This window comes from Canis lupus, chromosome 6, assembly GCF_048164855.1.
Source record: "Canis lupus baileyi chromosome 6, mCanLup2.hap1, whole genome shotgun sequence".
NCBI classification, from domain to species: domain Eukaryota; kingdom Metazoa; phylum Chordata; class Mammalia; order Carnivora; family Canidae; genus Canis; species Canis lupus.
The window spans coordinates 69,002,680-69,028,342 of NC_132843.1; the positions used below are offsets into that span (position 1 = coordinate 69,002,680).

At 43.1% G+C, this 25,663-nt stretch overlaps 1 protein-coding gene across 3 annotated transcripts in view; it reads left to right on the forward strand.

Moving 5' to 3' along the window:
* Positions 1 to 25,663, forward strand: part of PTPN14 (protein tyrosine phosphatase non-receptor type 14) — a 180,388-nt gene that overhangs the window by 47,058 nt on the left and 107,667 nt on the right. For 2 of the 3 annotated variants that reach the window (XM_072831071.1, XM_072831070.1), the window contains exon 2: positions 22,560 to 22,887. In XM_072831071.1, coding sequence (XP_072687172.1) covers positions 22,714 to 22,887 — 174 coding nt within the window. In that variant the 5' untranslated portion in view covers positions 22,560 to 22,713. Of the gene's footprint in view, positions 1 to 13,535; positions 13,674 to 22,559; positions 22,888 to 25,663 lie in introns of those variants that run through there. The other variant, XM_072831072.1, reaches the window with a different exon arrangement.

A 25,663-nucleotide genomic window follows, 5' to 3' on the forward strand; every position in this document is an offset into this window, starting at 1 on the left:
GATCCTCCTGGTGTAATCATTCTGCCCCTATTTCAGATTTGAGGAGCTTTTGGTCCTGTATGAATATAAAGTGTGTCTGGTGTGGGCCAGCATATGAGCTTGTATCATCTTCATTGATTCCACTGTGCCTCTGAATAGATTAAAATTATGTAGAAAAGGTCAAGTTCTGGTTTAATGTTCTGAGTTTTTAGACTAGGTGCTAGTGTAGTAAATGATTCTTTTTTAGAGGGCGAGACATAAAAGAAAAATGAAACATGAAAGGGAAAAGGTGGATGTTTGCTGTGGTCTGTTACACAGATGAGCTTAACTCTGGGGGAAATCCTTGTGCCCCCCACTTCCATCTATAGCCCCTTTCCAAAACCAACTTTATGGGAATCCCTGGGTGGCTCAGCGGTTTGGCGTCTGCCTTCGGCCCAGGGCGTGATCCTAGGGAATCCCAGATCGAGTCCCATGTCAGGATTCCTGCATGGAGCATGCTTCTCCCTCTGCCTGTGTCTCTGCCTCTCTCTGTGTGTCTTTCATGAATAAATAAATAAAATATTTTTAAAAATTAAAAAAAAAAACAACTTTATAAGTTCCAAAGTTTTCATTATAAGCCTGGAGGGGGGCACAGCTGTGCTTTTATCAAGACTGTTGAATAAAAATTGGGATATTCCAGCAGCATTGGCACTCTGCGGCCTCTGCAGGGCTCCTACGTTGTAGTTTTATCTATGAAATAATATGACATTGCAACACCATGAAAGCATGTCAGGTGAGGCTTGATTTTAGAGTTTTTCTGGACCATTCTTAGTTCTACATAATTATTACAATGAGATCTTTAGATTTTAAAAACCTGTTAAAGAAAATGTAATTTTTTTAAGAAAATGTAATTTTAAAAACAAATCATGCCTAAGCCACTGAATATGGAATAAAACCATATGAAGTAAATTGTATTTTTCAAAGTAGCATAAATAGAACTATGAATTCTGACATTTTTCATGGTGCTGTCATGTATATATACAAAATGGGAAACACTTCTGTTGTCTAATTTATGACCAGGGATATTTTGATGACTATGGCATAAAATGACTAGGGTTTTAAATCATGGCGTCGTGATGCACGTGATACTATTACTAATAGTGCTTTGTCAAAGGCAAATGTTATACAAGCAACTGTATTCTGAGCTAGGTTATCAGTTACCACGGAAATGTTTAGAAGGGAAGGTTAAATTCAAGGTTAAATTCAAGGTTTTCCTTTAAAAAAAAGATTTTATTTATTTATTCATGAGAGACACAGAGAAAGAGAGAGGCAGAGACACAGGCAGAGGGCAAAGCAGGCTTCATGCAGGAAGCCCGACGTGGGGTGGGACTCGATCCCGGGTCCCCAGAATCAGGCCCCAGGCTGAAGGCGACACTAAACCGCTAAGCCACCCGGGCTGCCCCAAGGTTTTCCATTTTTATGGAAAAACCTAAATGACTTATTTTTAAAAAGATTTTATTATTTGTGAGAGAAAAGGATGAGCAGGGGGAGGGACAGAAGAACAAGTAGTCTTTGCCCTGAGCTGGGAACCGGACGCAGGGCCCAGTCCCAGGACACTGAGACCCTGATCTGAGTTGAAACCAATAGCTGGCCGCCCAACCAACTGAGCTACCCAGGTGCCCCAACCTAAATGATCTTTAAATGTTTAGGTATGGAAGGGATGTGGATTGGTTGTGGAAATGAACTTTCTACCTCCCAGCCACATCATGAGAAGAGTGACTTTATATCTGTTCACAGCCTTGAGGTTGGAGGGGAGAGTAAAGCAGACCATTGGGGACAAAGTTCTTTGTTATTAGAGGGCTGGGTTTTTACTGTACTTTACTACTAATAGCTGACATTTATTGAGCACATACTGTGTGCCACTTACTGAGCTAAGTTGCTAAATCAAAACCCTGAGAACAGCCTCTTGTGCTAGGTGCTCCTTGACAGCCTTCATTTTATAGATGAGACACTGAGGCTTAGAAAGGTAAGTAAATTGGTCAGATTGGTGAGAAATGGAGTCAAGACTTGAACTCAGGTATTTCTAGTTTTAGAGACCATCCTGGAATGAGCCCCTTAGTCTCAATTCACTTTCCGCCTTCATTTGTTCCACAAACCAACACAGTTCTTTTGATGCCCGTTATGCGTAAATGTTCTCTCACTGGGCTGTGGAGCTGCAGAGCTGGACGTGAAATGGCCCGTGGCCTTGAGCAGCTCATGTCTGAGTGACGCAGTGGGAGAGCGCTGTGAGGGAGGGGGTCCATGCCCAGGGTGGAGCCCATCCAGACAGGAGGCATCAGACTTTAAGAGGGGGCACCAAGAGAGGTTTCCTGGAAAGGTGACTCCAAGTGAGTTCTGAAAGACAAGCAGGAGACAACTGGACGCAGACTGGAAAGTAGGGCCTCCCAGAGGGAATAGTACTGAAAGGCATGGAGGGTAGAAATGCCACCGCTGCAGGTATTTGGTGCAGTGAGGCAAGGGTGGCTGAGGGAGGCCATGGTACGATGGGTAAGTGGTTGGGCTTGGCTTTGCCATGTCCTGGCTTTGTGTTCTTGAGCCAGATCTCTTCAGTCCTGTTTCCTTATCTGTACAATGGGGATAAATAAATGCCTGTCTCGTAGGGCTGTTAAAAATCACACTGCTTGATGCATACTAAATGCTCAGTGCATTGAAGATACAGTTATTGGGGCACCTGGGTGACTCAGTGGTTGAACGTCTGCCTTGGGCTCAGGTCGTGATCTGGGGGTCCTGGGATCGAGTCCCGCATCCGGCTCCCTGCTTCTCCCTCTGCCCATTTCTCTGTGTCTCTCGTGAATAAATAAATAAAATCTTTAAAAAAAAAAACGATGCAGTTATTAATCAGCATTGTCATTGTCAGCATCCTCTTCCTCCTCATTATTTAGGTAGACCAGGAACAGATCTAATAGGATCTTCCTCATACTATTTTACTTAATCTCTAGGAGCTGCTTTAGCCACAGCATAAAATAGGGAAAATTCTGATGTCTTTGAGTGCCGCAGTGGAAGGGTAGAGTGAATTTCATGTTTTGAGAAGTGGCAGCAAGCTCATTTCAATGAAATGCATTTCAACACAGCAGAGAGGTCAAGAGCCCATTCTGACATTTCATGCTTGTTATATGGACATTTGTAAGGCGAAAGAGGCAATAATACTACTTTGTGTCAGTTTTGCAAAAAATAAAAAACTTTTTAAACACAGCTGTCAAACCTCTTTCCGGAGTATGCCATTTGCCCTCTAATTCTTAAGAATTCATCCTCATTAGTTCGTGAACCTCTGAAGACAAGAACCATATTGTATCTGCAGTGTCTGACACTTGGTAATTGCTCAGAAGAAACGAGTTGAATGAGTGCAAGGTGGTGGTTTTCCTCAATGTTCTGGTGTTTGATAGTTTAAGGAAGGCAGACATCGTTCAGAAAGAAGACTTGTGCCAGTGTGTTACTCGGTGATTTTTTTTTTTATATATGCTCAGCAATAAGACCACCCTGCTTAGACTTCAGTGCCTTGCTGCGCCTGTGCACACAGTTGTTTTAGAGACACTTAAGGTATCTTATGGTGTGAGGACAGCACAGCTGGGTTTCTCTTAAATAGTTTTATCCCTACTGCCTAGCCTGGTGCCTGGCACGGATAAATATCCGCCGCAATGAATTTCCTTTAAAAAAGTGCATTAGGCCATTGTCCTGAAATACAATCTTAATCTAACAAGAGTAAACCAATTCGACTTTAGCTTACTTTTCTTGGCCCATAAGTAGGATTGCTTGGGGTCAGCACAAAATTCAAGTTTGGGTGGAAAGGCTCTTCTGCTTAGAAGGCTGGTGTGTGCACCGGCTGGTGTACCTAGAGCTATTGGTTCCTCCGCCTGTGTCCTTGGTTAGCATCAGATGGAAAGGGCCAGGCCTTTGCGCTGGGTGGGTACGGCGGCATGTTAGGGCATGGACGTTAGGTCCCAGGTCCGTGCCGTGTCCGTGCGGCCCGGTTACCCTGACGGGGCTGTGGGAGCTGTGCCGTGGGAGGGCAGGGAAGCCTTCCCGTCACGCTTTGCCCCTCCCTCAGATGCATCCAGCTCTGCGGCCTAGAGACCCTACTGCCAGCATCTGCCTCCTCTTTCCCAGACTGTTAGAGACGGCCTCCCTCCAGCCGGCTGCCTTCTCTTGAAGTCGCTGTGAGCTTGTTACCTTGCCACAAGATGATTTCAGACTCCCTCTCTCTCTCTTTTTTAAAAATATTTTATTTATTTATTCATGAGAGAGGCAGAGACACAGGCCGAGGGAGAAGCAGGCTCCATGCAGGGAGCCCGATGCGGGACTTGATTCCAGGACTCCAGGATCACACCCTGGGCCGAAGGCAGGCGCTCAACCGCCACCGAGCCACCCAGGCTTCCCGCTTTCAGACTCTTTCACACATTATTTGCAAAGCATAGGTTGGTTAAGCTCTTTTCCCTTGTTGCTCTTACAATGGATTGAATAATCTCGGATTCACTCTCCTAATTCCAGCCTGGCTAGTTTCTGAGGCCGTCAGTAAGTTGTTCCCTGCCTCCCCTCCTTCCTTTCCTTTCTCTAGTCCTACGTGAACTGTCCACAAATGGGTGACTTGCCCTGAATTCGTTTTCATACTGGAACTGGCTTGTGAGGAGCATGTGCCGCATGGTTTGTGGTCGCATCTGCACTTACCAATGAAAGGAGAAAAGCATATCAGGGTGTTATTTTTTTTCTGGTATTTATTCTATTAATTTTTAAAAAATTTTCAGCTTTTTTGGAGTAGAGGTGCATACAAAATTGTAAGATAGGGGATCTCTGGGTGGCTCAGCTGTTTAGCGCCTGCCTTTGGCCGAGGGAGTGATCCTGGAGTCCCGGGATCGAGTCCCATATCTGCCTCCCTGCATGGAGCCTTCTTCTCCCTCTGCCTGTGTCTCTGCCCCTCTCTCTCTTTCTCTCTGTGTCTCTCATGAATAAATAGATAAAATCTTTTTAAAAAAATAAAATAAAATTGTAAGATATGTAAAGTGAATGTCATGATATGAAATACATATCTATTGTGAAAAGAGTCACCCCCCCCCCCAGTCTAGTTAATCCACACATTCATCACCTCACATGTTTATCTGGTATTTATTATTCTGTTGGTAGAATGAAAAGATGCTTTGGAGAATTTGACCAGAGTGTACAAATTAATACGAATAGGTAAACGCTTGGTGCCTCTGCCTGACAGTGGGTCAGCTTTTCCAGATTTCCTGAGAAGTGCCATAGTTAAAGCTTGGGTTATGCCAGTTTGTCATGTAAATATCTGAGACCTTTCCTACATTCCAGTTTATTTTATTTTATTTTATTTTATTTTATTTTATTTTATTTTATTTTATTTTATTTTATTTATTTATTTATTTTATTATTTTATAGCACTACAGTATCAACATTGGCCTTCGTTCACTTTGGGGAGGAATGAGGATCTATGGGACGTTGTTTTTGTTTTTGACACAGAAGGGGAGTAATAGGGTAAATGCCAGACCTGGCATTTAGAATAAACACCAGGCACATGTTGGGTGAAGACTGGGACACCTCCCTTTCCACTCCGTCTAATCTCAGTTCTTGCTTTTTCTTCTGACCCAGGGGTCATCTAGCAACTTCATGCCCATTGTCCTAACCCTGGGCACTCGAGTATTTTTTTTCAAACATAGTAAACTACTACACAACACTATCAGTAGGTCACAAGCTCTAAGTTAGATTTCCATTGGCAGGGATTGACTTCCCTGTAACCCTCCAGACTCTGTAGGGAAGTCATAACAAATCCTCCTTTAAGATGTTAGGGAAGATGGGAGACTATATAACCTAACTGAGACTATGAATTCCATCACTAGCTGGTATGTTGTCTTAGGTGAGGTAAACTCTGTAAGCTACAGAGTTGACTCATCTGTAAAATGGGTATAATGCCTTCCATAGGGTTGATGGTGTGAATACTAGAAATAATATATGTACAGAGTTTAGTATGGAGGAAATACTCCAGAAATGCTAACTATAATTTCTGGTAAAATTAGGGCATGGCTTTGGTCACGGACACATAGTGACCATAACGTTGACACACTCTCAGTAATACCATTCTTAATAGTGCCAGCATCTATGGATGTCTGCGCTCAGGGCATCATCACGTACATAAAAAAAAAAAAAAAAAAAAAAAGAAAGAAAGAATGTCTTCAGCCCTAGCTCTTCACAGGTTTAGGCTCAGTACAAAGCTGTCTTTGCTTGCATTGAGATGGGCCGTCTGTATGATTTTGGTGGTGGGGGTGGGGAGGTCTAGGTCAGGTATTTTAGATTTCTCTTCAGGTCCACTCACCCCAGCTCAGTGTCCACTGGCTCTTCCTTATTCATCTATTCTTTTCTAATGAGGACTTACTTCTGGCAGTTACCATAGACTTCCTGACGTTGGGCGGGATGCTTCCCTTCTCTTGCTGAAGGAATTCCAAAGGCTGACAGCAGGGCATTCAAAGGGGGCTTTCCTTGCTAGAGAAATCTCCCTCTTTCCTCAATCTGGGAGGCTTCATGATGTCTTTTGTTTTGTGGTAAGACTCCCTGGGAGAGACACAAGGCCCGCTTACAAATGCTCAGTAGGACAAATATAAAAGATGGTGAGTCCTCTGTAATGTTAGCCAGGAGGATGGTGGTGGCAGTAGCAGCAGCAGGGAAGGACTTCAGCTCATTTTATACATCATCTTCCTTGCCACCATTATTCCAGAATCGTCGCACTGATACTCTGGTTAGATTCAGTTTAGTCCTTTCTGTTCAGCATAAATAGGCAAGTCAATGTTTACAGCTTAGCCAAGTGTGGTGTTTAGATTGGGTTTTCTTTTTTTTTCTTTTTTTTTGGGGGGGGTTTTCTTTCTTGAACATATTTTGGTTTTTTCTTGAGTTTGTTGTAAATCCTTCACCTTTGCATTTGCTTGGTTTTCTTTCAACATCTGACTAAGCCTTCCCACACACCTCCAACTGCTTTAAGGAACTCCTCTTACACAACTTTCCATGTGAGCCGGTCTTGTCAGAGTGTTTCACCCCACCCCCTGCTTTCTTTCCTCCTGGAGCCCTCTGACTTCCTGTGCCATCTGGACTGGGAGGAGTAACATGTCCTTATAAAGACATTAAACAATCCCCCTACTTTAAAATCCTTCCCTACTGACAACCTACACACTTCACAAAAACAAAACGATGTACCCACCTCACAAAACAAAAACCGACAACTGGTACCTTGTGCCTCTCAAAGTTAGGCTTCCAGACAGCCTGTCTAGCTTACTCTCCCAGGCTTTCCCTTTCTGTATTTGTACTTCTTTAGTGTGGGGTTTCTGAAATCTCCCTTGTTTCATCAAACATGAAGCTTGTAGCATTTGTGCCGTGTTCCCCTTCACGATTTGAAGTGATTTTTCAATTGGGGAAACATTTTTGTTTTGTCACTTAAACCTGGTTATCTCCCAACTTCCAGCTCTAACTTTCTAATTATCGACTGGATGCAACTAACCAGACAGAGCAAGGGGTTAAGCCTAGATATTCCAGACCCACTTGGTACTTTCTTTTTTCTTTGTCACATTCTTCATTATCTGACACAAATGAGAGCATGGTTAGATTTTCTTTTGGCGTCTTCTTCAATGAGAGATCTTTTTGTTTAAGTGACAATTTCATGGGCAAATCCAACATATGTGTTCTTTGTTTTCTGTTGCATAGTAAGGCCATCTCCATGAATTAGGTTGTAAAGATAACTTGCCTCATTTTAGTTCTGCAACGAAGAGAAAACGAGAAGGCTTAAGAGTAAATGAGGAACCACAGAGATGATTATAGGGCAATGAACTCGTACCTCAAAAGAGAAGGCAAGCAAGGTAGGAATATTTATGTTGGAGAATCTGAGGTGGTAAGTGTTGTAATAAGAGTGTTAAATATATGAAAACATGATATGGAAATGTTGGTTCCCAGTTGCCCTTTTCAGGGTGAAAGACTTCAAGGAGGAAATAGATAAAATTATTAGTGGAGATTTCAGTATATTTTACAAAGAAGAAATTTCACTATGGTTGAAGGATTGTTACTAGAATGAGCTGTCTTGAATAATTTTGCTTTGCTGTGTTTCTTTCTTTTTTTTTTAATAGATTTTATTTATTTATTAGAGCGTGTATGAGCAGGGGGAGAGGCAGAGACCGAGAATCTCAAACAGATTCTGTGCTGAGCATTGGGCCCAACATGGGGGTTGATCTCATCACCCTGAGATCATGACCTGGGCCAAAACCAAGAGTTGGATGCTCAACTGACTGACCCACCTAAGTGCCCCTCTTTGATGTGTTTCTAAAAGTTCTAACTTGGTAGAGAAGTGAGTCCCTGCCATTACTTTTTATTTTTCCAAATTACTTCAATCTCCTTTGAGAAGGTCCAAGCACAGGTAGTAGAATGAAATCTTCAGTCTTCACTACTTGCCTGTTCTAATTGCTAGATCAGAATCCTCGTTTACCAGTCTGACTTACATGCTCCGTGCTCTTGAGGACCATTACTATGGCTCCAGTGTTGGCTTCAATGGAACAGTTAAAAAAACAAAACAAAACAAAAACCACACGTACTAGTAAGATGAATAGAATTTTTTTTTAATTTTTTTTTAATAGAATATTTTAATTTTTATTCTTGCCTTGTGCTGAATTTGCTCGGGCTCCCCATTGCTTTGGCTTCAAATACTGTACTTATATAGAATAAAATGAGCTTCAACATAATCTTCAGTAAAAATCTGTCCACACTGGATGCTCTTCTTTTTATTTCTTGAGCCATTTGCCTTTGCCATCTGCTCTTCTGCCTTTTATAGATTATCCTGAACCAGAGGGCAGTCTCTGGGTGGTTGGTGTGCATTTTCACCCACTCCTTGTTTCTTGCTCATCCTTGCCTATGTCTAGGCTCATCTCTTCCCAGCTGCCCAGCCTATGTGCTGTTCTGTTTTTATCCTTACCTAGCATTTCCTACTACTTGGTAGGCAGAGAGGGTGTCTTTACTTGTTCTTTGGGATTTCCCACAATCAGTAGTCTGTGCTGAGTGAATAATAGTTTTTGAGGAAATGATATATACATATAAGGAAGTACAGTCATTTGATGTACAGGCCAAGTGATTTCCATAGTTACCACTTGATGGAGGACACTACATTGTGTTTCTCAAAAGCTGTCATCAGAGCTGCTGCTTCTGAAGTTGTGGTACTGTGACCTAGCTCTGTAGCTAATGAGAGAAGGGATCCCCTATTTATTGCAGGCTGGCTTTGGAGAGACAGTCTGTTGCCCAGACCTACTCTCACATTAGGACTTTGATATATCCTCTTTGGGTTGATATTTTCCTTTCCTAAAACCTTGGTGAGGAGCCATGCTTAAGGTAACCCAAAAAGAAAAAAGAAAGCTGTAACCTGATCTTAGGTACTTTTGTCTCCAAGTTTGAACTCCTCTTGTCCCACATTATGCAGCTTCCCATTGAAGTACTTGAGAAAACACTATTATTTCAATCATCTTGCAGGTAAAGAAATGGAAATCATAGCAATTTATCTGCATTTGACAGTCCTTTGGGAATCAGTTGAGGAATATGCAATAAGAAACTTCTAAAAACATACAGCTTTTGATTTAACTCTCTTCCTTAAGAATCTGCCCTAAATGGGCACCTGGGTGGCTCACCTGGTTAAGAGGCTACCTTCTGCTCAAGTCATGATCTCCTCCAGGATTGGGATCTAGCCCTGCTTCAAACTTCCCTGCTCTGCCGGGAATCTGGTTCTCTGTCTGCCCCTCTCCCTGCTCATTCTCTCTCTCTCTCCTCTCTTTCTCTCTCTCTCTCTAACAAACAAATAAATAAATTAAAATCTTAAAACAATCTACCCTAGAGAAAGAATCAGAGGTATAGGCAAATTGTTTTGAGCAATAGCAAAACATCAAAACCGATGTAACATTTCAACAAATAAATGTTGATCTGCACTGTAGAATATTATGCAACAGTTTAAACTTGCTTTTGAAAAGTCAGTTTTACTTACTGAACTTACGTTCAGTAAGTTTTTCAAAAACAGTAATATAGGAAAATAGATAGTAATCAGAAAGAATGAAAGGTATCAGATGATGAAGTACGATCCCAACTATGTCAACAAATTTAAGATATACTTTTTTACAAGAATGGAATAAAGTATGCAAAACTTAGAAATTGATCCTCTTTGAGTGGTGACATTGGGGCAATTTTTGTTTTTCTCTCACAGTTTTCTATAATATTCAATTTTTTATAGTGAATTGATCATCAGGAAGGATTAAAGATATTACAATTTTTAGTTAAAGTAGAAAAGGAAAGGCCTGTCTAGGCCCAATAGAATGAAAACTCATCGAAATCCCAGGATTTAAGTGGTTTTAATTCCAATTGTGAAAAGGAATGCTTGAGCCCAAGTGATTTTTTTCAGTTTTGCTTTTGCTCCTAAGTAGTCAAGGTATGATTTATATGGTGCTAAAAGCTATGTGGTTAATGAGATTGTGTTCCAAGTATTGTTATGTGTGAAAGGGGCATATATGGTCAATGTGCATCTTACTGCACATGTAATCAATAGTAAATAGTCTTTCTTTTTTTTTTTTTTTTTTTTTTTTTTTATGATAGTCACACAGAGAGAGAGAGGCAGAGACACAGGCAGAGGGACAAGCAGGCTCCATGCACCGGGAGCCCAATGTGGGACTCAATCCTGGGTCTCCAGGATCGCGCCCTGGGCCAAAGGCAGGCGCCAAACCGCTGCGCCACCCAGGGATCCCAATAAATAGTCTTTCAATAGTAAAGACTGAGCTTTGGAGCCAGTCTCTGCCACCTGCTAGCTTTGGAATTTTGGCCAGGTTATGTAGTCTCAGTTTCCTTATCTGTAAGCTGGGATTGTGAGGGTCAGATGATACAGTCAGTGCATATGAAAGACTAGCTCAATTCTGATACATGGTAATCACTCAGATGATATTATAGCTGACATGGTAAATGGTGGCTGATAGAATAATACCCCTGAAGGAAGACTTCTCCCCATTTTTTTTTTATATCTAGTATTTCGGAGAGACAGCATTTATTTATTTATTTTTAAAGATTTTCTTTACTTGAGAGAGCAAAAGAGCATGAGCAGAGGGAGGAACAGAGGGAGAAGAAGCAGCTGACTCCCCAACTGAGCAGGGAGCCCAATGAGGGCTCAATCCCAGGACCCTGAGATCAGGACTTGAGCCAAAGGCAGACATTTAATTGACTGAGCCATCCATGTACCCCAGAAGAGGCAATATTTAAAATATTGGGTTTTTTGTTTGTTTAACACATTAATACTCCAAAGATTATGAAGACAAAGTAGATGTTCTGTTTCCCCTTTTATCCCTCTGAGGATGGACATGTCCCACCCCTTACTCCAGCCTTGTGTAAGCATAAACACAAGATGACTAGCGTTGCTGTTTCTGCCTTATGTATTACCCTGTAACTTTTCCAACAAGCCAGTGGTTATAGAATTTTCGATGGGTGTTGCTCTGAGTTCATAGATTCAGATTTAACTAATTTTTAATAACTGCATAACACCCTAAATAAGGTGGCTATGCCAGAGTTCATTTGTACATAACTCTATTATAGATATTCAGGTTGTATTTAGTCTCCCACCATCTACTACAAATGACGTTTACTGCACCATCCTTGTAAATAATCCTTAAGATCCATTGCTTTTATTTCCTCAAAGTGGCATTGCTGAGTTAGAGTATGTGCTAATTATAGTGCAGAGGGATTTGAGGTTCTAAAAGCTGTAGAAAGCGTTGTTGGTTCCTGGCCTCGCACAATCTAGTTGAAGGATAGATTTGCCTTTCTTTTCCCAGGAAATTTGCCTTTCTTTTCCCAGGAAATTTTTGCTGATATACAAAGATTTCAGTAGACAAGGTTTATTTCCAGGGAGAGTTGAAATCCTTAACATTCTGAAACATACATATAAATCAGTAGAGCAAAGGGAGCCTCTTCTTTTTTTTTTTTTTTTAAATTAAGATTTTATTTATGAGAGACAGAGAGAAAGAGGAAGAGACACAGGCAGAGGGAGAAGCAGGCCCATGCAGGAAGCCTGATGTGTGGGACTCGATCCCGGGTCTCCAGGATCACCCTGGGCCAAAGGCAGGCGCTAAACCGCTGAGCCATCCAGGCGTCCCAAGGGAGCCTCTTGAATTAGGTTTACTCTATAGTATTTAAGGTATTTATCAGATCTGAATTTGTTAGAAATTGTACATATTTAAGTTTCTCAGTCTTTAAGAGCTAAGAGTCCAACCTGAGAACTGAAGCCCTAGACAGTTGCCCTCCTGTCCCCCACCCAGGGGGAGAGCCATCCCTGCAGATAGTATCTTGTCTCCAGAGGCACAGGCTTCCTCAGCACTGATGCAGTCAGCTGAGCCCATTTTCAGTTTTGAGGTCACTAGTGGTAATAGGAATGTCAGTGTGCTAACCACTTGTTTTTGTAACAGTAAAGTTACTGTGCTCGAAGCAGGTGCCTTTTCTTTGCAATGTCCCTGAGAGCTGCTTAGTACAATGTTAACGTTTTTACAAGTACTCACTTAGGTTGTGTGTGTGTGTGTCTAATAGGGGACAGAGAGCAGAAAGGACGGTTAGGATGGGCTTTCTGTGCGTGTGTGTGCATGTGTGCATGTCGTCTACCTATTATGTAGATGCCAACCTGTAGCATGACCATCTCTGTTTAGAAGCTTTGTTTTCTCCCATTTGTAATTAACGTTGGGTTACATCAGTTGGGATTATGCAACTCTGTTACAGCTGACACTAGTTCATACCTGTTTCCATTCTTTTCTCCCCTCTGATTCAACTTCTTGGCTCTGGAGAAGTGATTGCATTGTAACATTTTAGAACCCTCTTGGTTGTATTCCTTCTCACTGAAGTGGTCACTCTATTCTGGAACCCACTGGGCAGCATCCTGTCATGGTTCCCAGTCAGCGAGACCTGCAGTTGCTGGTTTTGCATTCACGGTTTGTCTCCTTGTGATAAATAGCCTTACCTTTAAAACTTCGATAACCATTGGCTTATTGGAAAGCAGTTCTTACTCTTGTGACACTTGGCAGTCTGCGTTTCCTTGGGTTTCCTGCGGTATTCAGTGACAGGAACAATAAGGACAGTGACTGTGGACAGATGACTAGCGCTCACCGTGTGCCAGGCACTGGGCCAGGACTTGATGTATTGCTAACGGGTGCAGTCCAGCAGCTCTGCGGGGTGGGCACTGTTACCACCCATAGTACAATCGCAGAAAGTGAGGCGGCCTCTGAGCTGTGGTTATATGGCCTGAGGGTGGCCCGTGCAGGGAAATCACTCCACATCTGGACAAGGTTCACCGGTGGGGCTGGAGCAACCAAGGAACGTGGCGATGTAGCCAGGGCAGCTGGGTGCACACCGACCCACTTGGAGAGAGAGTTGGCAGAGAGGCGTGGCCGCCGCATATGTTTGGATAGGAAGTGACATGGGTGAGTCCTCCCATCCGAAAGCCCTGGACATGTGAGGGGAGTTGAGGGAACTCAGGCACAGGCAGGAAGGAAACGGGAGAGGGAGGTGTGGAAAACTTTGCTAAGGGAGGTCACTTGCCACAGCCTCTGGTGAAGAGCCCCCTGTCTCGATCAGCTCCGTCCCTTCGGGGTGCACATCCCAGAGGAGGGTGAAGCAAGTTGGAGGTATGTTTACCTTCAGCGAGTTTCTTTTGTTTTGATGAGTGAGTCATATGAACAGGCTGGAAAAATCTCTTCGTTTGCTCCTGTGATTGTGTTTTTCAAAGTGGTTTTTGAAGGGGTGGTATGGGATGGGCTAGGATTATCCCTCTCTGCAGTGCAGACTGAAACTGTAGAAGCAAAGTTGTCTAGGTAAGAGGCACTGGGTTTGGAAGGGGGGGAGGAGGAGGAATGGGATGCAGTGACGGAGCCAGGACCCCGATCCTGCTGCCATGCCCTCTGGATAGACCATCCTAGGACTCAGGACCATTTCCACCATATTGGAATAGAGTCCACTCTGGGTGAGCATAGATAGACTGCAGATGGCATGTGGAAGCCTTCCTTATAAAATGTTGGCTATTTTCATGATTTTTATATCACCAGGTTGTTTCCTATCTCCTTTCTGGGCCTTTTTAGCATGGTTCATTGAGTAAGAGCCCAGGGTCAGCTAGTGGCATTAGTAGCTGTGTGATCCTGGGCAGGGTCATAACCTCTCCAGCCTTGGTGCCCTAGTCTCAAAAAGGGGGAGTCAGGAATAGCCATCTCATAGGGCCGTTGGAGATAATTCTTAGCAGAATGCCTCCATCATTGTATCTGCTTTAAAAATTACTGTCTTCTTAGTGTTCTGACACTCGCAGGACCCTCCCCTGTTTTGCTTCCTCGCTGTGATTAGCTGTGACATTCCAGGACGCACATCACCATGGGTGTAGACACTGACGGCAAAAAGAACTGGATTTGGAGAGCTGCAGATTCTACAGTCTCTCAAAGAAGGGTGGAGTCTCGTAGACAAAGCATTCCTGGCGTGAATAGACAGAGAAAGCTCCTCAGAGAAGTAAGCCAGCGTCAGGTGTTCTGATACAGTTGATGAAGCAAGTTGCACGGGGAAAAAATCCCTTATCCTCTGCCTGACTGATTGTTCTTTGCATCTTATTCAGCTTGTCAACTTTAACTTGCAAAAAAGAATTTTTCTTGCCCTCTTTTAAAAATGGAATGAAAAACCATTACTGTCAGTTTCATCTGGTTAAAGGCAAGTTTCGTTTTGGAAGGGCAAGAGGGGTTTGCATGGCAGGAGACTTCTGACCCCTTTTTCCTGTAGCAAACCCCCACAAAGTGGGCACTGTTTTCTGTTTTACCAGATTACTTTATAAAGTGCCATTTAGGGGCGCCTGGGTGGCTCAGTGGTTGAACGTCTGCCTTTGGCTCAGAGCGTGATCCCGGGGTCCTGGGATTGAGTCCCACATCGGGCTCCCCGCAGGAAGCCTGCTTCCCTCTGCCTGTGTCTGCCTCTCTCTCTGTGTCTCTCATGAATAAATAAATAAAATCTTAAAAAAAAAAGGTGCCATTTTTTTTTAAAAAGATTTTATTTATTCCCAGAGAGGCAGAGACACAGGCAGAGGGAGATGCAGGCTCCCTGCAGGGAGCCTGATGCGGCACTCAATCCCGGGACCCCAGGATCATGCCCTGAGCCAAAGACAGATGCTTAACCGCTGAGCCACCCAGGTGCCCCAAGAGCTATTTTTTGGGGTTATTTTTAACCACCATGCATGGGACTGTTTACAAGTATACTTATTTACTGCCATCTTAACCAAAGTATGCTGGATGTTACTCATCCGTCCCTATTTACTACAGGGTGCTTTCAACACAGTCTTCCATGCTGTGGAATGCTTATTTTTATAGTTTACCTCCCTCATTGCCATTTTAATTCCCTGCCCACAGACTTTTCTTTATCTATTTTAAATCTGCTAAGGGCTAAGAAGCAAAGTATGTAAAGGTATATAAAGTTGGAGTAAATGAACTGTGAGGGTGGTTTGCCTTTTTTTTGTTTCTCGAGCAAAGCGTATGTTGTTGGAATTAAGGACTTTGTGATATTCGATGGTTTAAAGGATATTTTGGTTCCATTTCCTGGTTTTCAGCAATATTCTACATGTATGTAGTTGCCCACATAGCCACCTTTTGTGGAGGTGAGGTGCCATTCCAATGGTGCTAGGGCAGAAATCTTTGTTCTAACTTCAAATACAGCTCCAGATTTGGACAAATTTCTCTCCCTCCCAACACTGGATGTTTAAAAGTGAGTTAGCTGGAAGGAGAGGAAGGAATTGAAAAATGTGACCATTCTGTTTTTGTTGTTCTAATTATTTAGCAACCAACAGTTCTTTGGCTTGTGTTTTAAACCTTGTACCAAATTTTACTCAGCTTCAAAAAATTCAATATATGGCTGTAACCTGGGCACTCTGTAGCACTAAAACTTACAGAAAGTGTGATTTTCACTGAACACAACTACGTTCCTCTCTGCTCTTCTGTAAGTGGGAACCAAAGAAGGATTTTCCATAGTCCTTTTTGCCCCGTATCCTCCTACCCCTTTTTAAAACTCTCCCTAGAAAAATGACATAGTACTTTTCAAAACTGAGCTGTGCCTAATGCAGGTTTATACACAGGATGGACTAATTGCATCATTTTTTCCTTTCTCACACCCAGACTAGGGTTACATAGTTCTGTGAGGTGTGCTTGGGAGTTGTAATAATGTGGAATGCTGGAAAAGTTCCAGAGACTGTTAGTAAATACAGAATGCAGCTGAACAGCAGTTACCTTCTGTTCGTGATTTCAGAACTTACCCTTAGGAAAAAACAACAACAAGGCAAGTCTGTATAACATGGCATGGGAAATAAAAGGATGACCGTGTTAAAAATTTGGATTTTAATTTTTCCCTTTCCCCTAAAGACTGTACGGGTAATTCAAGAAAGAGGAGTAAGCTGTATTTGGTTGATATCATGAGAAGTCTCTCCACATCTTACCCATCATATTTAAAATTTTTTAGATCAGCCAACTAGTGCTCGCTTCGGCAGCACATATACTAAAATTTAGATCAGCCAAGTGACTTTTTTTATATGAGAAACCTTGCTTTGCTTTGTGTTTTTAACATGGCAGGTGTTTTGTTGTTATGTTTAGGGGGGAGAAAAGAAAATAGAAGGTGCTAGAAAATCGAAGGTGCTAGAAAATCTGCAGCTGATAGTTAAAAAGATGAAAACTTACATATTATATCTTTTTTAGGAGGCTGATTGGTCAGGAATAAGTTTTAGAAGTGACTTTGAAGCTTTTCTGTATGTTCTTTCCTACTGTATGTAGCCTATTCTATTGAAGGCCTTTAGTGTAGTGTTTACAGAGCAAATATCCCTACAAATTGCTTTCAGCAATCACGGGCACACTGGAATTCTTTATCACATCAGTAATTCCATTGTAGTTTCTGCAAAGAACCTCCATGGGATGTGGCATCTCTCTGGTCTTTGAGACCACCCCCAGTCTAAGACACATCAAGGGCTGGAAAAGGCAAACTTGGGTGGTAGGAATGTTATTTTGGAAATCTGGGTTCAATTTTTTTTTTTTTCTTCCAAAGAGCACCAGCGAGCCGAATTAACTTCTCATCCCTCTTCTCCACTGTTTAGCCTCTCTTAAGCCCCTACAAGTCAGACCTCTCCCAGGCTCCAGATTCCTCAGGTGGCACTTGAGGTCACTTGAAGGCCCCTGCCCTAGCTTAGCCTCAAAAACTCAACTATTTCAGGATTCATTCTTTGATTCATCATAATGACAAATATTTATTTAGCTTTCTGCTGTGTCCAAAGGAAGACCACAAATCTGAATCTGACACATTTCTTTCCCTTTGAAATTCTATTTAGGGAGCTAAAACGCATCCAGGGGTTTCTCTAGGGTGAGGGAGACTGTGATATGCCATCAGCTATAGAGACACAACCATATGGGTTATTAGACCAATGACCATAAATTGCAATCAATTTCCATTGGGGGAAAAAAACAGTTGTTTAACACAACACACTATATACCTGTTGTTGACGAAGATAAGAAAAAGGCCATGGCCTTCCTACCCATGTAGGATGGACTGTTTATGGGAGCATTTCTTCTAATGGTTGGCTCCTTTTTGCTCCAGGTGTCAGCATTTGGGGGATTACAAAGTAGAGTGCTGAGAGGATACGTGGGTCAAGTTTTATACTTGGTCAGTTTCCCCAGGACTTGTCATACCTTCATGTTCAACTCCATGTTGTTTGCTTTGCCTTTTTTTTTTTTTTTTTTTTTTTAAGACTGTAGGTGATAAGATACCCAAGTCCTTCTTTTTATAGCTGCTCTACTATCCTTTGAGCAAACGGGGCTTCCTGTCCTGGGGGGCATGGGAAAGGGACATGTTTCTACCTGTTGAGTTCTTCACAGAAGCATTTTCTCACTGGCTTCTCACAAACAGGTGGGGAGGGTGTTATTTTCACAGATGAGTAAACTGAGGCTGGGACAGGTTACGTCACTTGGCATTCACCCAGGCCAGTTCTTGCAGGAAAGTTTGCACATGTTCCCTTTGTTTCCAGAGTAAAAGTCTGGTCCTTAGAGAGGACCTCCCTGCTCCACTGTACTTCACACCTTCTCCATGTGGGTGTCCTTCCTCCAGGCAGCCTTCCAAACACACTTCCCAGTTGCTTCAAGGAATGGACCCCAGAGCCTGAGAGGTCAGAGAGTTGGTGGCACTTTCCCTGTGTGTGTGTGTTTTTTTTTTTTTTTCACATTTGCTTCTTATCCCCGTGATTCTAGTCACTTGAAGGGCTAGGGTCTAACTCTTATCCGATGCTATCTTTCTCACTCTGGTATATCTTTGAAAAACAGGATCAACAGATGATGTTTTGAAGTTAGAGTACGTTACTGTTTGTCTTGAGAAAAAATTATGGTCAGCACTGTTGGTTTCACTATTTATACTAACAACAACAACAAAAAGTCCCTTCCATTAAAGTTCCATGAATGGGTCTCAGCAACATTTGCAGCCTGGTATTATTTACTGGGTATGTTCTTATAGATAAATAAAACTCTAGACTTTATTTGTAAAGAAAAAAATGACTTTATTTGTAAAGGAAAAAATGTAAATTTTTTCCATTAAAAAAATCTTATGGTAAACAGAATTGACGACCCCCTAATTAACCTCTTTTGAAAAGCCAATTTCATCAGAAAATCTAAAGAGTCATAAACATGTGACCTTTTTATTTTTTTATTTATTTATTTTTTTAATTTTTTTTTAATTTTTATTTATTTATGATAGTCACAGAGAGAGAAAGAGAGAGAGGCAGAGACATAGGCAGAGGGAGAAGCAGGCTCCATGCACCGGGAGCCTGATGTGGGATTCGATCCCAGGTCTCCAGGATCGCGCCCTGGGCCAAAGGCAGGCGCCAAACCGCTGCGCCACCCAGGGATCCCAACATGTGACCTTTTTATGAGAATATGGCACTTAGTTCTAGGTTTTATAATGTTGTTCATGTGCTAAAGTAAATATGATGGGGCCCCTGAGAACCACACGAGGAAGGTCATGAGAGTGCCAGGAGCCAGACTAATTAATGGAGAGGACTTGCTTGTAATAGATCTCACAGGCAAGTCTACTGTCTGTGGCATATCTTCATCCCTGCTCCCTCTGGTCGTCAAGGACAAAGCAGAAGAATTGGGCTTAAAATACAGAGGGTGCTGGGTTACGTATAACGTCGAACTCTGTGCCTATAAATGGTTAAAAGATGGACTCATGATACATGTGCTATGGATTCCTTGAGAACTAGACATGGAGGATAATTCATGGGCTATTAAAATGTTAAAACTGAAAGGGACTAAGAGGTCATCTTTTCTAATCCTATCGTTTCAGATGAGTGTCACATAGATTGTTTACTTGAAATCATTTAGGTGGAACCCATCCTAGAGGTGAGGGGTGGCTTCAATGAGCATCTGAAAGCTCTTTCTTCCAGAAGGACAGCTCTACGGCCACACAGGTTCTGGGTGTGAAGGCCATGAACTTTTAATTTAGGTGAAAGATCTGGGTGTGAAAGAGAGAAAAAACATGTCTCTAGCTCCAGAGGCGTTTAGAGTCAAAAGTGCTAATACTTTAAACACAAGTTTGATGAGTATGTTAAAGTAAGCAGAAATGATGTGGGAGTTCAGACAAAGAAAGAAGACTTTGATGGGAGGGATCAGAGAAATCTATTGAAAGAGGCAGCTACGTTTCAACTGAGCGATAAGGACTATGTTTAGTACTGGCATTGAGGGTTGCCTTTTTTTTTTTTTCTTAATCTTTTGACTATGAACATTTTTAGGTAGACAGAAAAGCTGAAAGAACAGTGAAGTCAATATCTCTACACTCACCATCTAGATTCAACAGCTGTTAATGTTTTGTCATATTTCTTCAACTCTTAATTTGTCTAGGTATATATTGCTTTTTTAAGCCATTTTTGAATAAATTACAGATATTATGACATCTTTACTGTTAGATGTATCCACTGGCATCTCTTGAAGCATTCTGTTAGACAAGCACAATTCCACTATCAAAAGCAGAAGAAAATTATCAGCAATACATTAATATCATCTAACTTCTAGGGTCTATTTCAAATTTCCCTTGTTGCCGCTTGTCTTTTATAGCTATTTTTTAAAACCTGGATTTGATTAAAGTTCACACATTGCATTTTGTTTTTATAGGTCCTAAATCTTTTCTACTCTAGAGCTGTCCACCTCCCCCTGCTCGCTCGCCTGCCTCATTCAGTTTTTTTTTTTTTTTGTTTCACAACATTGACTTTTCAGACCAGTTTTCTTATAACTTTTTTCTTGATACCTTACCTGGCAAGTTTCTTGCAAACTGGATATTTTAAAAATCTTTAAAATCGTCAGGCATTTTTTAGGAGATCTATTGCCAGATTTGTCAGTTGTTGCTTCTGACATACCATTTTTGGTAGCTAATATATTTTAAGCTAATCTGTATTTGCAAAAATAATATAAGGCAACTATAAAATGTTAAAACAGTTCAGAAATGTATAAAATAGACTTCTATATAAAACCACCTCTGTGTAGCCCTATTAATCCTTTTAGTGAACATACATTCTTTCCCATTACATTGTGGTTTTTTGTTTAGTATAAAAATTGCAATCATCTCTATATTTTGTGTATGTTTACTTTTTATTTCACTAACTGTGCATTATGGATGGCATTCTGTAAAACATACAGCACAGATTGTTTTTAATAGTGGCTGGGATGAACGTGTACCTAGCCAGCCACATTCTTTCATAGGTGTTTAAGGTGAGACACACCCAAATGTAAAGTGCCTGGCCCAGGATTAAAAATGTGGCCTATGCCCACAGAACAAATATTTTTCTCTGTTTGAGGTTCCCTGGTTTATATATGAGTTAAATCTTAGTGTCTGCTCTCCTGTGCTTCAACAAGTGAAAGAATGTGTGAGTAGTCAACTCTTAAGGGCTCTGTATTTGAATTCTGGCTCTCTCTTTTTTGCTTTTTTGGGTGGATCCCTACATAGTCTTTTCTACAGATATCAGATCATCAGGTTGGCCTACCTTAGAGGTAAACAGGACACTGTGCCAACACAAAGTGATTTAGAAATGTTAATAGATTTCACCAAGCCACAGTCTCTAGAATGTGTATTTTAAGCCATCATAAAACATATACCTGTCATGCTAAGGAATGTGCTGGAGGGCAGGCACATCAAAGACTGGCCGAGGGAGTCTGGGAAGTATGTTTTGCTGTGTTGTAGGGTTGTGCCCTGACAACCTCAGTGAGGCCTGGGGTACTGACAGGGAGTGGTTTCTAAATAGTGAAGCCATTTTATTTATTAATTCAGGAATTTCTGTTAGTAGTTATTTGCATTTGCCCATCTAAGTGTCTGGGAGCTCATAGGTAATTCTGTGGATGAAGGGTGTGAAGACAGACCGAATCTGCTTGAGTTAGGGAGTCAACAGAACAATCATAGGAGCAAGTGATGGTCTTTTGAACTTAACGGAGAAGAAAGAGTTGAGCAGAGAGGCTGCCTGGACATTTCTGGCTTCTTTGGAAGATACACTTAATGAGCTCCCAGTGGGAGTGTTGGCTGGCTCAGGGTGGAACAGTAAGGCCACTTTTATTGTTGCTGTTTTATTCTGGTGTTCTCCATGACAATCACATCATCACTTGACTTTCGTGGGACATCAGGATGTCCATATATCCCATTACTAGTAAGTTAAATTATCTATAATTTGGTGACAGGGCTTTTGCATCAAGCATTTTGTAAAAGAACAAAATGATGGGCGACTCCCCCACATCTAACTGTTCAACTCTTTGGTAAAGAAAAACGCAGAGAATCATGATCTTAAATCCACAAAAGGATTCATATATTTAAAACTTTTTCAAACGTACGATGTTATTGACTCTGTAAAATGTGCATTCCTTCCATTTTCTGTCATCCATTCTAAGTGTAGAAGTAAGAAAGTAAAGTAAATAAAATAAATATTAAAATTAAAGACAAATGTTAATGAAAAAGAAAGAGGCAGTGTTGCAAAGAGGAACAAGGAACGAGAGAAGAGTCTATGTTCAGGATCAACGAGTCACTTAGATCATTAAAGCTCCCTTCTTCTGTTGAAGGGGATCCTAAAATCTACACCATCTGGTGGGGTTAATGAGATCAAAATGAGATAATCTATTTAGAAGGTAAGCAGGGCTCAGATTCCACTCCTGCTGCTTTCTTGAGTGGATATAGGATGATACACGAAAGAAGCGCGTGAACTTCAGTTGCACAGACATGGGTTTGAATCCTGGCTCTGCCGTTCACTCTGTGCATCCTTGGATGAGTTCCTTTCATCTCTCCGACCCTCTGTGTCCTCAGCTGTCCAGTAGATTTGATCAGATCTGCCCCCTTGTAAGATAAGTAAAGAGCCTGCCAAGAAGCCGCAGAGCTTGCAGGATCTCGAGTGGGGATGTTCAGCCGTCGGGGGCCGTGGGCTCACGTGCGGGGAATGTGCCACAGCGTCCAAAGCTCCCTCGGGGCTCATGACCTTGCTGCTTTTCCCTTTGCAGCGCCCCTCGGGAGTGCCGCACCGGGCATGGCCACCTTTCCCGGCATCTGGAGGAGCACGTGTGCGAGTGTCCTCACCCAGTCACGAAGCTGCTGAGGCCGTCGCAGGGCCGTGGGCGCCAGGAGAGGAAGGCGGCGTCCGAGGGCCGCATAGCCATGCCTTTCGGCCTGAAGCTCCGCCGGACGCGGCGCTACAACGTCCTGAGCAAGAACTGCTTTGTCACGCGGATCCGCCTGCTGGACAGCAATGTCATCGAGTGCACACTGTCGGTGGAGAGCACGGGGCAGGAGTGCCTGGAGGCCGTGGCCCAGAGGCTGGAGTTGCGGGAGGTAAGAGCGGGTGTGCGGGAAGGGGTCCGAGCCAGAACTCTCCCGGGGCCGGCCACCTGCCCCAGCCTCGCGTCTAGAAGGATCCTGCTGTCCTTGGCCCGGGCTCGATCTTACAGCCTCTGTGCATCAGGAGGCCTGCTCCGGTGCCGTGCGGAGCAAGGACCCGGCCCAGAGCCTTGCACGGGGTGGTGGCTTCCCCTTTGTTCCCGCCGGTGAGGAGGTTGGGGGGCAGCGTCTAAAGTCATCGTCTGTCTCTAAAACCATTGAGTGGGTGGCCGGGGTCTTGGCAGCCAGCTGCACATCTAGGAGAAGACGCCCACTTAGGGGCTGGATGCAGCTGCTTTTTGTGTTTGTTTGTTTGTTTCTATATTTTCCTCTTCAAAGAGGGGGGAATAAATTGAAAAAGTGTTTAAAACAAGCAAGACCACTGAGGCTCTTTATGGGCGCTTGTAAAATGGGCGTTTTGTTCCCTTCAAGATTCCTCACCACCCTGCTTTTCTTCGGGCCGCCTGTGAGACTCTTCTGGGTTTTAAGCAGAGCCGGGGTTGACCGTGAAGGCTGTCCCGTTATCACCGTCCCCAGTGAGACTCCCAGGCGCTGTGGCCCGGTAACATCAAGCAAGCCCTGCTCTTTCCAGTCTTCCAGACGTTCAGGCTCCGGGGAGAAGCCCACACACGCCCGTGTGTCCTCTGCCCGTGGGGCAGACAGGCCAAGGGGGGAAGGTTGGTGTGGTCGAATGGGTGCCAGTGCCGGGGTGACTACAGCCCCTGAGATCTGAGGACCAGGAAGAGCTCTGTGGTGGCCCCCTAGGCCCTGTGAGCACGTTGCCCCCCACCTCAGGGCGGGGGTGGTGTGAGGGGATGGTGCTGCTGGAAGCAATGGAGGTTGCTGTCTCTCCGCACACCCTCGTTCGTGATCCACCTTCTCACCACATACACAAAGGAATTGGGGTCAGGGAACGTCTTCTGTCCCCTTGGCGTCCTCCACAGGCCGACTGCCGTCCCCTGGGGGACTGTTTCACCTGAGCACTGCTGTCTCCTGCCAGTCTTCGTGTTTGTACTTGGGTTTCTGTGATCAGGGCTTCCTCTGACGTTTATTTTCCTGTAACAGAGACTCTCCTGTCCAACAGCTACATGGAGCTTGAGAGCTGGTCCCTTTTTGCTTCTTGGTAGCACCTTTGGGTGTACATATGTAAATATATGCGTGGGCATAAAGGAAAAACCTTAATAGTGAAGATTGGTTGTTTAGACGACTGGTCTAAAAGCTTTAAAAGATTGTTTATTTTTTTTATTTTTATTTTTTTAAAGACTTTATTTATTTATTCATAGAGACAGAGAGAGAGAGAGAGGCAGAGACACAGGCAGAGGGAAAAGCAGGCTCCATGCACCGGGAGCCTGACGTGGGACTCGATCCCGGGTCTCCAGGATCGTGCCCTGGGCCAAAGGCAGGCGCCAAACTGCTGCGCCACCCAGGGATCCCCTAAAAGATTGTTTAAAAAGATATGCAGTTAGTTCCACTTTGGAGTATTCTCAGTAACTCAAATTAAAGTAACTATTCTTTGCATGCATCAGGGGGCACTATCGCATGTGCTTATTAAGTAGTCACAGTCTCAGTCTTCTGTGTCTGGGAATTGGGTTTAAATTATCATTCTGTCACTTAGTAGGTGTGCTTGGAAAAGTCACTGCCCTTCTCTGGGCATCAGTTTTCTCACGTGTAAAATGGGAATAATGGTACTCACCTTACTTGTCTTATGGACTGTTGTAAATAGTATAGAAAATGCCTAGTGCTGCATCGAATAATTTGTAATTGTCCCAGTTTTAGTGTCTTAAAAGATTTTTGATTGAAAAAAAGCTTGGGCGACCGCAGCGTGCCAGGGTACTATGTTAGGACTTGATGAATGAAGATAAATAGGGTATAATTTTGGTTCAAGAGATGCACAGGTGAGTAAGGGAATCCGGCATTTAAATAAGCAGTTCAGATTGAATGCTGTCCATGCTAACCTGCAGTGCAGGGGCAGGCCTGAAAGGCAACAGCTCTTCTTAGTGTTGTGCAGTACACAGTCTGCACCGCCGACCACTACGGCCCTGGGAGGGGGAGAGGGTGTTCGGTGAAAGATGAACAGAGCCTTCACTCTCTGCATGGGGACTTGAAGGATGCATAGGACTTCAGCAGGTGGAAAAGAAAGCAAGGCCATCCAGGGCATGGGGAATTGGATTTTTGAAAATCCAAGGACTCAAAAGGGCAGGCGCCCTTTTGGGGGTGGAGAAGGCATCTCTGTGAATCCCCAGGTAGAGGTAGAGTCTAAGGTGCAAGCGGAGGTGGGTTTGGAGAAGTATAGGGCAATAATTACTCTCTGCAGACTATTGTTTCTCTCAGGGAGAGGGCAAAGGTCAAACCCGGATTAGCTCACAACTGTGTTGTCACAAAGGATAAAGCAGTGAAGTCCAGATTCTACTGTCAAGTGTGTGTTGCAGGGTGATTGATCTTCTAATGCTAAGGTGGGGTTGACATTTAACGCTGGCTTTATTTTGACATGCTCTAAATGGGTGCATCCACATTAGAGCCAGTCACTTTCTTTTTTTAATTGTATGCTTTTGTTCTGTGACAGATGACATTGAAGGTACGGCCTTTTGTGAAACAATACTATAGCTACTTTCAAACTAAAGGAGGAGATCAAGCAATCTTCTCCTCTGTTCTTCACTTGCACATTCACACCTCAAGGAGGAATGCATTCTCCCAGAAGCAGGAGGAGGAGGGGATCAACATAGGGTCTGCT